Source organism: Micromys minutus, assembly GCF_963924665.1.
Source record: "Micromys minutus genome assembly, chromosome: 7".
Taxonomy (NCBI): domain Eukaryota; kingdom Metazoa; phylum Chordata; class Mammalia; order Rodentia; family Muridae; genus Micromys; species Micromys minutus.
Genome location: NC_137976.1, coordinates 45,767,101 through 45,780,159, shown reverse-complemented (window position 1 = coordinate 45,780,159; position 13,059 = coordinate 45,767,101). Strand labels below are relative to the sequence as shown.

Genomic DNA, 13,059 nt, shown 5'->3' with positions numbered 1-13,059 from the left:
TGGGGTGGGGGTGGGGAGGGGAATGAAGGAGCTAAAGGGAGGTTTTGGCCTCATGGGAAGAACAACATTGTAGAGCAACCAAATCCTCCATAACTTCCAAGAACTAGAACTCCAACGATTGAGCAGGCATTGAGAAGCCAATGGCTCCAGTTGCATATGCATCAGAGAATAGCAGTGTCTGATATCAGTGTGAGACCTTTGGTCCAGTGAAGGCACCTTTTCCCAATGTAGGGGAATGCCAAGGCACTGAGGTGGAGAGGGTGATTGTGAGCTAGTGCACCTTTGTGAAGACAAGTAGAGGGAGAGCAGAATGGGAAAAGGGGATAACATTTCAAATATAAATACAAAGAGTATCTAATAAAAAATTTTGTTAAAAGAATTCATCTCATGGAGAACAGTTTGTCCTGGCTCAGGACACAACATTGGAGCAAGAATCCTAGATGAGACAGTATCAGTGCTAGGATGATTCTTAGCCAGAGTGAAAAACCAATGCTGATCCACGGAGAAATACTCAAGTTTAAAGGCAAAGGAGGGATAAAAGAGTGAAGATGCTGAAGAGAACAGGCCTGCAGGGATGGAGATGGTGAGGTCACGTCTACGAAGGGATGTTCTTTGCACAGCCTCATGGGATGAGGTGCTGAGAATGTCTATCAGGAATGTGCTAGGAAGGGGTGCACCACAGCGGAGAATGTCCTCTGATGGTAGATGAGGCAGTTATGGTATCAGGACAAAATATCAGGTGAGGGATAACGGACCCTGAAATAATATACAAGTAGGATATGGCATTTAATTACTATAAGCCAAGAACTACCAAGAAGGTTGAATAGCAGCCAGAGGGCCCTGACCTCAAGGACTATGAGGCTGGGGTCCTGGTGGGCAAAACTGACAGGCACTCAAAAGGCTGTTCCTCAAGACCCTGGGTTTGGTCCCTTGCGGTGCATAAACTGGATGTGGTGATCCTGGCTCCTGAGAAGCAGAGGCAGACGTTGAAGTTCATCCTTTGCCTTTGCTACATTGTAAATCAATTTAAGCTCCCTGAGACTCTGTTTCAAAAAATAGCAACAAAACAAGTCAGAGGCTAGAGGAACGAGGCACCCAGACTAAATGCTGGGATTGAAGGTGTACAACACCATGCCCACTTTTATTATATTATTGTTGCTGTTTTGTGGTGCTGAGAACCCAACTCGAGACTTCATGAGCATTTGGCAAACATTCTACCAGCCTTACATCCCCAGCCGCAAATCTTACTCTTTTTGAAGGGTGGGAAAAGAAATGGGAGCCGTTCAGGAGGGCTTCTCCTGTTAGCCTGGCTACTGTAAACTGTACAGACCATTTTGGCATTGAACTGTATGTGACCAGCCTATGCCTTCCAGGTGCTGGGATTTAAAGGCCTGAGCTGCTCCACCTAGTTAAGAGGGCTCTGCTTATCTGGGAGTGGTTCTTGCCTTTAATCTCAGCTGTACTGAGAAAGGCATGCAGAACTGTGTGAATTTTAGGCCAGCCTGGTCTATGTATCAAGTGCCAGGCCAGTTGGGGCTTTACAGTGAGACCCGTTCTCCCCAAAAGAGAGAATGCTTTTTTATATTTTTATTTTTTACTTAACCACTCTTGAAGGACAGTTGTGCATGAGATTTCTCTAGTCTCACATCCTGTCAATCATTTCTTTCTATATTTGCCCTCATCCTTCTCCAAGTCAGCTAGCTTTCCTTTCCAGGCAGGTCATGTTGTTTGTTTTTGTTTTTATCTTTGTGAGCTTTAGCCTGGCGAGATTCACTTTGCTAGGGTTTATCCTAGGGTGTTGGATTCCCTGGACAGTGGACAGTACTGAACCACCATGTGGGTGCTGAGAATCGAACCTCATCCTTCAGATACTCGGAACTACCAAGTCATCTCTCCAGTCCCTCTGCCAGGCTCTATGGGACATGCTTCTAATCAGACACATAGCAAGTAGAGGCAAAACAACTAAGATCTCAGGGCGAACTCCCTAGCACACTGAGCAGACTGGGCTACATGAAGCTTGAAGCAAAGAGTTTGGTTGTTTTGTTTTTGTTTTAGAAACAACAAAATGATCTAAAAGCTAGGAGAAAGAAATAAACACAAGATTATAAAACTGGATTTAAAAAAAAAATGTTCGTGTTTTGTTTGTTTTTGAGACAAGGTCTCAGGTGTAGCCAAAAGGGTAGTCCTGACTGGCCCACAACTTGGTGGTATGGCCCAGGAAAGTCTCAAATTTGGGGATCTGTTGGCCTCTGCTTCCTTCCTGAATGCTAGCCAAGGATACGTGCCATCATGCCCAACTAGTTTGTTATTTTTTTAAATGAGAAGACAAAGGCATTTTGGGTGTCTTCATTTCCACTGCCTAGTCACATTCGTGACTAAGCATGTCAGATGTCCTCTGATCTTAGCTGCTTGTCGGTCCTGCCCTGTGTGTGCGGATGTGGTGCTCTAGAACGGGGTCATATAGCTTTAGCACCGTAAGCCTGGCTAAACTATTTTGTTTGACTCAGACAGGTCTCACTATGTATTCTTGGCTGACCTGGAACTCTTTACAGAACAGGCTTTGGTCTGCCTCTGCTTTCTAAACACTGAGCTTAAATGTGTATGCCACCACACCCAGTTTTAGTGAACAGGTCGTCTGTCTTTTAAATTCCAACTTAAACTTTATTTTATGTATAGAAGCTTTCTTGTATGTATGCACTACCAAGTACCCTTGGAAGCCAGAAAGTCTCACTCAGAAAGAACTCTAGCATGTGAAGGGGCATAGAGGCTCCTACCAGTAACCTCCCTATTTGGGAGACTGAGGAAAAAGCATTGTCAAAAGTTCCAGGACAACCTGGGTAACAACACCAATTGAGGCTTTGTCCACTAGGTCACCTTTCTCAATAATCCAAAGCAGGGGTATGGTACCTACATGGGAAGGAGTCCTTGCCTGTGCATAAGTCTCTGGACATTATTCAGTTTCTATTCCACAAAGGAGGAACAAGGATTGTCTGCTATTATTGGCCAACCTCTAAAACCAGTTTTATCAAACCTTGATTTGGCCATTGTTACTAGACTGTAAAAAAAGTGCCAGAGGGGATCATGGAAATACAGATTCCTGGGCCACACCCTCAAAGGAATCATTCAAGAGATAGGCACAGCTTCATAATTTAGATTTCAGACAATTCCTCAATAAGTTAGAAATTACATTTTTTAGGCTAATCTCTTCTTTCTTTAAAAAAAATTTTTTTAAAGATTTATTTATTTTAGGTCTGTGAGTACACTGTTGCTCTCTTCAGACACACCAGAAGAGGGCATCAGACCCCATTACAGATGGTTGTGAGTCACCATGTGGTGGCTGGAAATTGAACTCAGGACCTCTGGAAGAGCAGTCAGAGCTTTTAACTGCTGAGCCATTTCTCCAGCCCCCTTTTATTTTATTTATTGATTGGCTGATTTTTAGACACTCCGGAACCCAGGCTGAGTGGAAAGTTTGTTTTTCATTTTTTCTACGTCTTCTGTCTCTGGCTTGGTAGGACCTGCGGGGGTTTAAAGCTCCCAGTTAGAGGTTTAAAGCCTCCATTTTTCCTGGCTCAGCCTCCCCAGCACTGGGATTACTAGCATGCACCACCCTGAGGGAGGGTCCTTCCAAACCGGCCAGTCAGAACTCTAGGTCATGACCCGCCTGCTTCTATTTGACCCTCCTGCTTCTATTTCTGCATCCGGAGCACCGCGGTTACAGACATTTAAATTGGTAAGAAGGGAGCACTGGGACCGGCTTTGGATTTACTCACGAACTCAGCTCTGTGCTGTCAACTATCGACCGAGACTCAGAGAACTGATAAAATCCCTGTCAAAGGGAAGAGAGTGGAGAGAGGAGGAGGGGAAAGAGCTCAACTGGGCAACAGGAAGACGGGAAGTAGAAGGAGTCATTTCCCTATAAAAGAAGTCGGCATCCATTCAGTTGCTGCCTTTGTCTTCTCCCAAGCCTGCCTGAAAAATGTCATACTTCGGCCCGGAGACTTACAACAAGGTAACTTTTCTTTCCAGGAGAATTGGTTTTCTCTTGGGAGTTCTTTTTCACTCTTTCTAGGTCTCCTGTCTGGCTTCCGAGGAACTGCAGGGGGTTTAAAGCCTCAGTCTTGGAATCCTCTCTGCTTGTTACTTGTTTTTTTCTTCACATGCTTGACACTGTATTTCCTGGGAGTAAATGAAACTGTTTCCTAGATAAGGTAGTAAATTGTCCCAGACAAAAGGTGCTGTAGCTTTGATAAGAACCCACTGGAAAGGTGAGCTAAATTAAAAAGTTTTTGATTATACATTTAAAAAATTAGCTTTTTTTTTTTTTTTTTTTTTCTAATGAGAAGTAACCAGGTCGGCTAGTGCCTGGTTGGTGGGTTTCCTTCCCTATCTGGGCTTGTGCGATTCTGGGCCTGATAAGGTCCACTGTACCAAGCTAGAGAAGACAGAACTTTGCCAGGCCGGTACTGCTTTTAGGCCTCAACATGTTCCTTTGGTTTAGTTTGGTTTTGGTTGTTCTTGATGTTTGTTTGGTAGTTTTTTGAGATGGGGGTTTCTCTGGCTGTCCTGGAACTTGTTCTGTAGACCAAGCTGGCCTGGATCTGCCTGCCTCTGCCTCCCAAGTGCAGGGATTAAAGGCGAGTGCGCCACTACCCCCCCCCCCCCCCCCCGTTGTCTTTTACTATAACAGAAGTGGGTTTGTGTCTGCTGAACATTGAAAAGGTGCTATACAAATGGAAAAAGAAACCGTTATTTCGAGTTGGAGAGATTTCAATTAGAGTAGGGAGGGGAGTGGACCTAATGTTCCGGAACTTTCTCAAGGAGGCGTCACTCCCGAGTTTAAGCACCGCTTTCCTGAGACTTAGAAAACACTTCAACTTTGGCATGGTAGTTCCCAGTATCCTGTTTCCTGAGGTTGTCTTTTACTTTGTTTGTTTGTTTGTTTGTTTCTTTCTTTCTTTCTTTATTATTTACTTATTTATTATATATAAGTACACTATAGCTGTCTTCAGACACATCAGAAAAGGGCATCAGATCTCATTACAGATGGTTGTGAGCCACCAAGTGGTTGTTGGAATTTGAACTCAGGACCTCTGGAAGAGCAGTCAGTGCTCTTAACCGCCGAGCCATCTCTCCAGCCCTTTTTCTTTATTTCAACACTAAGACCCCAATGATAAATTTTAGCAGTCTTGCCTCAAAAGTAAGCAGAATCCCCCACTGCTTCTTTTTGCAGAACCAATCTGAGGAAGACCCGGATGAAGAAAGTGTGGTTTTAACGCTGGTCCCATATTCTGAGGAGCCATTTACTGACGAGGCCATGGACTATCCTACGGAATCAAATGTTTCTTCAATCATAGACAGCAAACCACCAGGTATCATCAGACTTAAGAGTTCTGGAGAAAACAGTGTAGGTTTGAGATAGATTTCTTAGTAAGACTTTGGAAAGCCCAGAAAAGTGCACTGCTTTGATACAAGGGTCATTGTGTTGTCCTAACTGGCCTGCTATTCTCAAGACCAGGCAGACCTCAAATTTCCAGAAATCCTCCACCTCTTCCATCCTCCACCAAACCTCCAGTTTTACTCCCTGATGCTGGGGTCAAAGGCATACAAACTTCCCCAATCTCAGTTGCTAAGCCTCATGTACTGTTTACTGTGGGAATTAGGCAAGGTACACAGAAAGCTGTCACATGGCAGCTAAGGCACAAGTTCAAGACAGCGATCCTCAGTAGTACAAACTTATTTTAAAAAAGTTAAAGGATGGGGGCAGGACATGTGCTTAAACACACAGCAAAGTAACTTTGAGCAGCACCACTGCTTTAAAAAAATTACAGGTTTGGCGTGGTGACTCAATACCTTTAATCCCAGCACTTGGGAGGCAGAGGCAGGGAATCTGAGTTTAAGTCCAGCCTGTTCTACAAAGTGAGTCCAGGACAGCCCTGGCTCTGTTACACAGAGAAACCCTATATCAGAAAAAAAAAAAAAAAAGATGAACACACACCGTACTTACTCCGTATGAAAACTGAGCACTTAGCATAAAATGCCATGGTAGCAAAAGCCTGTAGTTCCAACACTTCATAGGTTGAAGAGGATCATGTTCCAGGTCTTCCTCAACTACATACCAGGTGATGTCAGTGTAGGCTGTTTATGTCTTAAAACAAAATAATGACCAAAACAAGCACAACAACAAACCCACCTAGTATCTCCTAAAAGTCTCGGCATTTCACAGGAAGGTACTCGGAGGTGTGCCACCCTCAGAGCAGCTCGGGGCCGGGGTGCAGTATGTACGAAAAATGAGACTTAAGAGTTCTGGAGCTTTGTTGACTTGGAGTGAATTTTAGGAGTGGCCCTTTTGATTCTGTAGAAAGAACTGGGGGCTTGGAGAGAGTAGTGCTTCAAAATCTATGCTTTCAGGCTAATTTTTGGGTAATACGCCCCACTCCCTGTTTAGTCCTGACTGTCCTAGAACTCAGTCTGTAGAACAGACTGGCTTTGAACTGAGAAATCTGCTTGCCTCTTCCTGCCTCTGCCTTCAAAGTGCAAGAATTATAGGTGTGTACCACCATGACTGGCTTGCTGTTGGACTTTTTATTTAGCGGAGGGTGAACCTCTGGACCTATTGCTTCTGGGCTGCAGGAAACAAATATACTAAATATTCTTAGGCACGCCTTTAATCTCAGCTCTTGGGTGGCAGAGGCAGGCAGATCTCTGAGTTTGAAGCTACCTTAGTCTACAAAGCAAGTTCCAGGACAGCCAAGGTTACACAGAGAGAGCCTGTCTCCAAAATAAAACAAACAAACAAACAAACAAAAAACCCCAATAAAACCAGAGAGAGAGAGAATTTCAGTTATCTAGAATGCATACTGGCAGATTCACAAACATTAAAATAAGAATCTTATTTAGGATTTTGAATGTAAGTGTGGGTTACTGTACTGGGTCTCCTATTTTAAGAAGTATGTGCTCTTGGTCAAGTGAATTCTTCATTTTTTTCCCCTCATAATTGGAGGGAAGTGCTATGGCTTTCTCCTGTTCTTTTCTCAGTCCGTTCCATGGTGAGGTATGAGGGAATCAAACACCCAACAAGAACCATCCCAAGCACCTGTCCTCCGGCCACCCTGCCTCCTATCAATGATGTGTCCCGGAACAAGCTTCGGGAGTGGTGCCGTTATCATAACCTGAGTACGGATGGCAAGGTTAGTGCCCCCCCATTTGGATTCTCTGTTACATGGACGACACAGATTGGTTACATTCTAACTTTATTTTTTCTTAATTTCCTCAGAAAGTTGAGGTTTATTTGAGACTTCGGAGACATTCATATTCTAAACAAGAATGTGTAAGTGATATTTTATGAGGATGGTGGGGTGGGTCTCCCTGTGGGGTGAGCTGTCTTACTGACATTGTTATATGTAATCTTCTTTGAAGGCGGGGTTACAGACATTCGGGAGAACCAAATGTGTGGTTTGAACTCAGTCACCCATTCCCCAACCACCACCTTCAACCATTTATTGTGTTTGTTGTCTGTTACCATGTGGTCCTCCTGCCTCAGCTTCTTCCCCTGTCTAATAACTGGGGTTACATGCCTGTATCACTCTGGCCCCACACGAATCATGATTTCATTATAGTCCAGTAAAATTATTTCCTATGTGGACCCATTTGAACCTCTTGAGACAGCAGTTTTTCATCTCAAAACTGGGTACAACAACTAGGTATGACACAGCTGGGATTCCAGAACTCGGGCGTGGGTGCAGTAAGGCCTACAGTTCAAGGTCAATATGGGTGTCACCTCCAGACAATAAAAGGAGCTAGGGGTGGCAAAATTCAAACCAGTACTTGAACAAATGAGTGATTGAGGGCTTATCACGTAGTCCAGCCGCGTAGTCCAGCCGCGTGTAGAACCTGTTCTTGTCTTGACCTTTAGGTTTTGTGCAGTGTGCACATCATGTGCCAGGCAGAAGGAGGCTTTTCGTATCCTACCTGTCTGACTACTCCTTTGGTGCTCGGATTTTCTCAGCTATTCTGAAAACCATCTAGCCCCAGCAAACCTATTTCCATCCCCCTAGGAGCTATAGTTACAGGCATTTGTTGGTGACACCCAGCTGATGACACATTGTTGCTGGAATCCTAACTCCAGTCCAGTGATTGTCCCCACTGAGCCATCTGCCCAGACCAATCTGTGCTTTTGGTTTTAACTGCCAAAATTCTCTCCCCTTTGAGAACCAACACTGTAGAGAGAAGCAGTGTTCCAAAAATGGCTTCCCGGTGTGAAATTAGGGTGAGATTTGCATACCAACCCTGAGCACTTTTTTGAATCTTGGTGAATTCCATTTGCAGTATATTCCCACCACCTCTCGTGAGGCCAGAATGAAGCTGGGCCCCAAGAAACCTAAAATAGTCTTCAGAGGAATTGGATCTCCAAGCAACTGCCAAAGTAGTAATCAGGAGAGTGGTGTCCTGGAGATTCTAACTTCACCTCGGGGGTCCACATTTGCAGCCTGGGGAAGAATTGCTATGAGAGCCGCTCAGTCAATGTCTATGAATCGTTGTCCTCTTTCCTCTTCTGCAGAGGCCTTTCTGCCACAAGCCACTGGTAAGACCTCCCTAAAGATGTGAGTGCTTCTCTTTAGAGGTATGGTTAACATCAGCAGTAGACAGAAAGACTATAAAGGTGCAGTCTGGTAGGGTGGTTCATATCTAAGCCCTTGGGAAGTGGTGGCTGGTAGATCAGTAGTTCAATGTCATCCTTTACTTGCCGGTGAGGTCAAGGACAACCTGGGTAATCATCTCAAAATAAAGCTAACCTAGAATAGTGGTTCTCAGTCCTCCTAATGCTGTGACCCTTTAGTACAGTTTCTCCTAACATAGTGACCCCCAACCATACAATATTTTTGTTGCTACTTAATAACTATAGCTTTGCTACTGTTATGACTTGTAAATATTTTTAGAGATAAAAGTTTATCATAGGGGTCTAGACTGACAACCTGAGAACCACAGATGTAGAGGATACATTTGACTCAAGGCTTCATTTGCCTGGTCTACAGAGTAAGTTCCAAGACAGCCATAGTTACACAGAAAAACCCCACCTCAAACAAAACACAATTCTGGGTGGTCATAGCTATATACAATCATTATGCTGGAGTCTTTTATTCCATCAGTCTAAAGGTCAGGACCTGACATTGGCACCTTTGTATCACTCGAGTGTATCTTGAAATCAGATCCCTCTAGGATCATTCTTATTGTTCAGGATTGTTTTGATTCTTTCAGTCTAAGACCATGGTGGGAGTCACATCATTTCACTTTCTTGGTTCCTTTTATTCCAAAGTATGTATGCATGTATGCATTGATGCAGTTGTGTATTAAATCCCTCCCCCCCCCCCATTTACCAGTCATGACTCTTTTAGTCAGATCAGTACAAGGTAGTATACTACAGACTCTGAGTCAGAATACCTGTCAGCTCATGGAGAAAATGGTATTTAATACCATAAATACTGGCTACCTCTACTGTTACAGGGAAAGCAAAGGTTTGTGGGGCTTGGCTCAGTGGTAAACTCTTAACCTAGCATTTGTGAATGTCTAGATTTAATCTCCAATACTGGGAAAAGAAAAAGTAGGATAGAAGTATTAAAAATAATTCTGCAAAGTGACCAAGAGGTTCCTGTGGTTAGCAACTGTCATCTGACATACTGATCTGACTAAAAGAGCCATGAAAATTTTATATTTTTCAAATACTTAGTTTTTTATTGTACATTGCATGAGGAGTTTTTACCGTTTATGAGCCATCAGAAAATGCATTTGACTTTTAGCAAAATAAAAGCAAACCCAAGAGTAGTTTACCGAGGGGTGGAGAGTTGTCTTGATTTTACTGTTTGCTTTTTTTACTCAGGAACCAGATGGTGTGTTGTCCACGGTAAGCAGCGCCCTGCAGATATGATAGGCTGGGTTCGCCTGCAGCTTCATTCTGGTCTGACCTGGGTTCCAGACACTCCCCAAAGGATGAATTTTCTCTTCCTGCTACCAGCCTGTATTATCCCGGAACCAGGAGTGGAAGATAATTTGCTATGTCCCGAATGTGTTCACAGGTAACCTCTTATAGTACCTCTCTAGGTATGGGAAACTGAAAAGAGAAGATGTCTAGATGAATTTCTGAATAACTGAACAGAAGCCGGAGAGCAACCACTTTCTTTTTCTAATTTCCCATATTGATCAGGTGGAAATAGGAAACAGCTTAGAATTGCATAAGTGTGGCATATTCTCAAGTCTGAACAATGTGCCTGACAAGTGTGGAACTTGCCCAAAATCTAGTTGTTAGAGGCTAGGAATTTAACTCAAGGGGAATAATGCTTACCTCACTTGAATAAGACCCTAAATCGGATCCCCAATACAATACAGAACCAGATGTAGAAGCCAGCCTAGCTATGTGAGATAAGGCCCCAAGGAAAGTACCCATTGGCTTTATGAATACTGCTTTTGATCTGACCTATATTTATTTCATTGGCTCAGATCACTGATTATGTTTGAGGAGATCACATGGTACATGTGATCACAGTCAAAAACCAGGTTCTCATGTCCCCAGGTAGCAGGCACCTTTACCTGTCAAGACATCTGCTAGCCCTGAGTTAGACTTCAAAACTCAATATCTATCCAGTACTACGAAACAGTCTTGTGCACTTTCAGAATGTTTGGGCACCTGGACTACTTGAACTCTGAGACTATGGGGACAACTTTGACTGTAGATCCTCATGCAATCTTAAGTTCTGGAAAAGCATCTTAGGGACTCCAGAGACGAGTTTGGTTTATATATATATAATTTTTATTAGACATTCTCTATTTACATTTGAGATATTATCCCCTTTTCCTGCCCCCACTGGTATCCCCACTTGCCACCCTTCACTTGTTTCCATGAAGGTGCTCCCCCTCCCACCTCAGTGTCTTGGCTTTCCCCTACACTGGGAAAATGAGCCTTCACTGAACCACAAAGGCCTCTCCCCCTGCTGACGCCAGACAATGCCATCTTCTGCTACATATGCAGCTGGAGCCATGGGTGTCTTCATTTGTGCTCATTGGTTGGTGTTTTAGTCCCTGGGAGTTCTGGAGGGCTTGGTTGGTTGATACTGTTCTTCCCATGGGTTTGCTTTCAGCTCCTTCAGTCCTTTCTCTACCTTCTTCATTGGGGTCCCTGTGTTCACTCTGGTTAGCTGCAAGTATCCTCAATTGTATCTGTATAACTCAAGCAGAGCCTCTGAGGAGGCATCCATATCTGGTTCTTGCCATTAAGCACTTCTTAGCATCAGCAATAGTGCTTAAGTTTGGTGGTTGCATATGGGGTGGACCCCTGATGAGGCAGTCCTAGTGATCTTTTCTCCAATCCCTGCTCCTCTATTTGTCCCTATATTTCCTCCCTCGAGTGTTTTGTTCTCCCTTCTAAGAAGGACTGAGGCATCCACATTCTGGCCTACCTTCTTTTTGAGCTTTATAAGGTCTGTGAATTGTTTCTTGAATATTCTGAGCTATTTGGGGTAGTATCTGCTTATCAGTGAGTACATACCATGTGTGTTCTTTTGTGACAAGGTCACCTCACTCAGGATGATATTTTCTAGTTCCATCCATATGAAATGGTGTGTGTGTGGTTTTTTGTTTTTTTTTTTTTTTTTTTTTGAGTCAAAAAGTCTAAGCTGTTTAAACTCAACATAGATCCATCTTGCTCTGCTAGTGCTGGGATTAATTAAAGGTGTGTGCCACCACACCCAGTTTTGGGTTTTTTGTTTTGTTTTGTTTTTAGTCTTTAAGGGGAAACTCTAGATTCTCCCCCCTAGCAACTTTTTAAAAATTTTCTAACATTTGTCTTACAGCAACAAGAAGATGATGAGGAACTTTAAAATTAGAAGCCGTGCAAAGAAAAATTCCCTACCACCAAATATGCCGCCTTAGACAACATCAAGGTTTTACTCTGGTCTGAAGGGAATGAATGGAAAGAAAAACGTTCTGTGATCTTTATAATGGCTAAAAAACCCGGACTTCAGTCTTCAGAAGCCCCTCCTCTTCCAGCAGACTGGAGAATCTGCAGACAAACCAGCATTCATTGCTCTAACACCCCGCTGAAGCTTAACATCTTGTATCTCATGGTCTTGTGCTGGATCTGCCAAATGCTTAGCTATCAGAGAAATGATATTGTTTTAGTGGATTCGTTTTGCTGTACTTTTTTTGGGGGGGGAGGGTTGGGGAGCAGTTTCCAATTAGGAAGGCAGAAAGTACTTTTATTTTATTGATTAAGGCTTTATAATATAGTAACGCTAATGGTCTGAAATACAGTATAGGACTCATTGCTTATGCTAAACAATCTTTAGGTGTTGACAAGTGTCTAGAGTATACATTTGAAATTATAGAGTATGCTACCTTTCAGATTGGCTTTTACCTAGCAATATGCATGCCCTCTTGATTTTTTTTTTTCATTTTAATGCTGAGGTTCCATTGTCCAAGATGGTCTTATGAAATGATGCTATACTGGTGGACACCTAGTTGTTTTTACATATTCAAGACAGGGTCTCTTGCAGTACAGCCTGGCCTTGAATATTTTAAGTTTTTTAAAAATATATTACTTGACATTTCCTGCTCTGATCCCACTCATCACCCCTGTCTTCTCTTATTTCCCGTGTAGCCCCATCAATCTCTCTTCCAGGGCCACTCACGGGGACATGAATATAGAGCTAGTCCCTGATGCACAGGCAGCTCACCAGCAGCTGAACTAACTGCTGATGGCTCCCCATGTTCCAGCGGGCCTTGACTGCCAGTAGCTCCCCAGGAAGAGCGGGGCTCCCATGAACTCATCTCTCCTTGGCTGAATGTTAATGGGCTTGGTTGATCCTTGGGGCTTGATTGGTCCTTGGGCTTTCATTTCCTAATTGCAGACGTGTACCACCACATGAAGTGCTGGACACTCAGGGCTGTGTGCATACTAGCGAGTCACATACTTTATACGGTGGCATTCCCAGCTGTAAATGTATGGTAGGGATAGAGACTCTCTGTAAAGCCCACTGATCCCACAAATTCAGACACACCTGTGTCTGT

General features: G+C 43.5%; 1 protein-coding gene across 1 annotated transcript; it reads left to right on the top strand.

Annotated features, from left to right (window-relative positions):
* Positions 1-3,979: 3,979 nt before the first annotated feature.
* Positions 3,980-11,922, top strand: DPPA2 (developmental pluripotency associated 2; the record flags this gene model as incomplete). The annotated part of the gene is made up of 7 exons (XM_080918903.1): positions 3,980-4,012; positions 5,234-5,372; positions 7,039-7,190; positions 7,277-7,330; positions 8,329-8,584; positions 9,878-10,073; positions 11,844-11,922. 7 exons carry the CDS (start codon positions 3,980-3,982, stop codon positions 11,920-11,922), a joined length of 909 nt encoding a protein of 302 aa, XP_080775029.1.
* Positions 11,923-13,059: the final 1,137 nt, after the last annotated feature.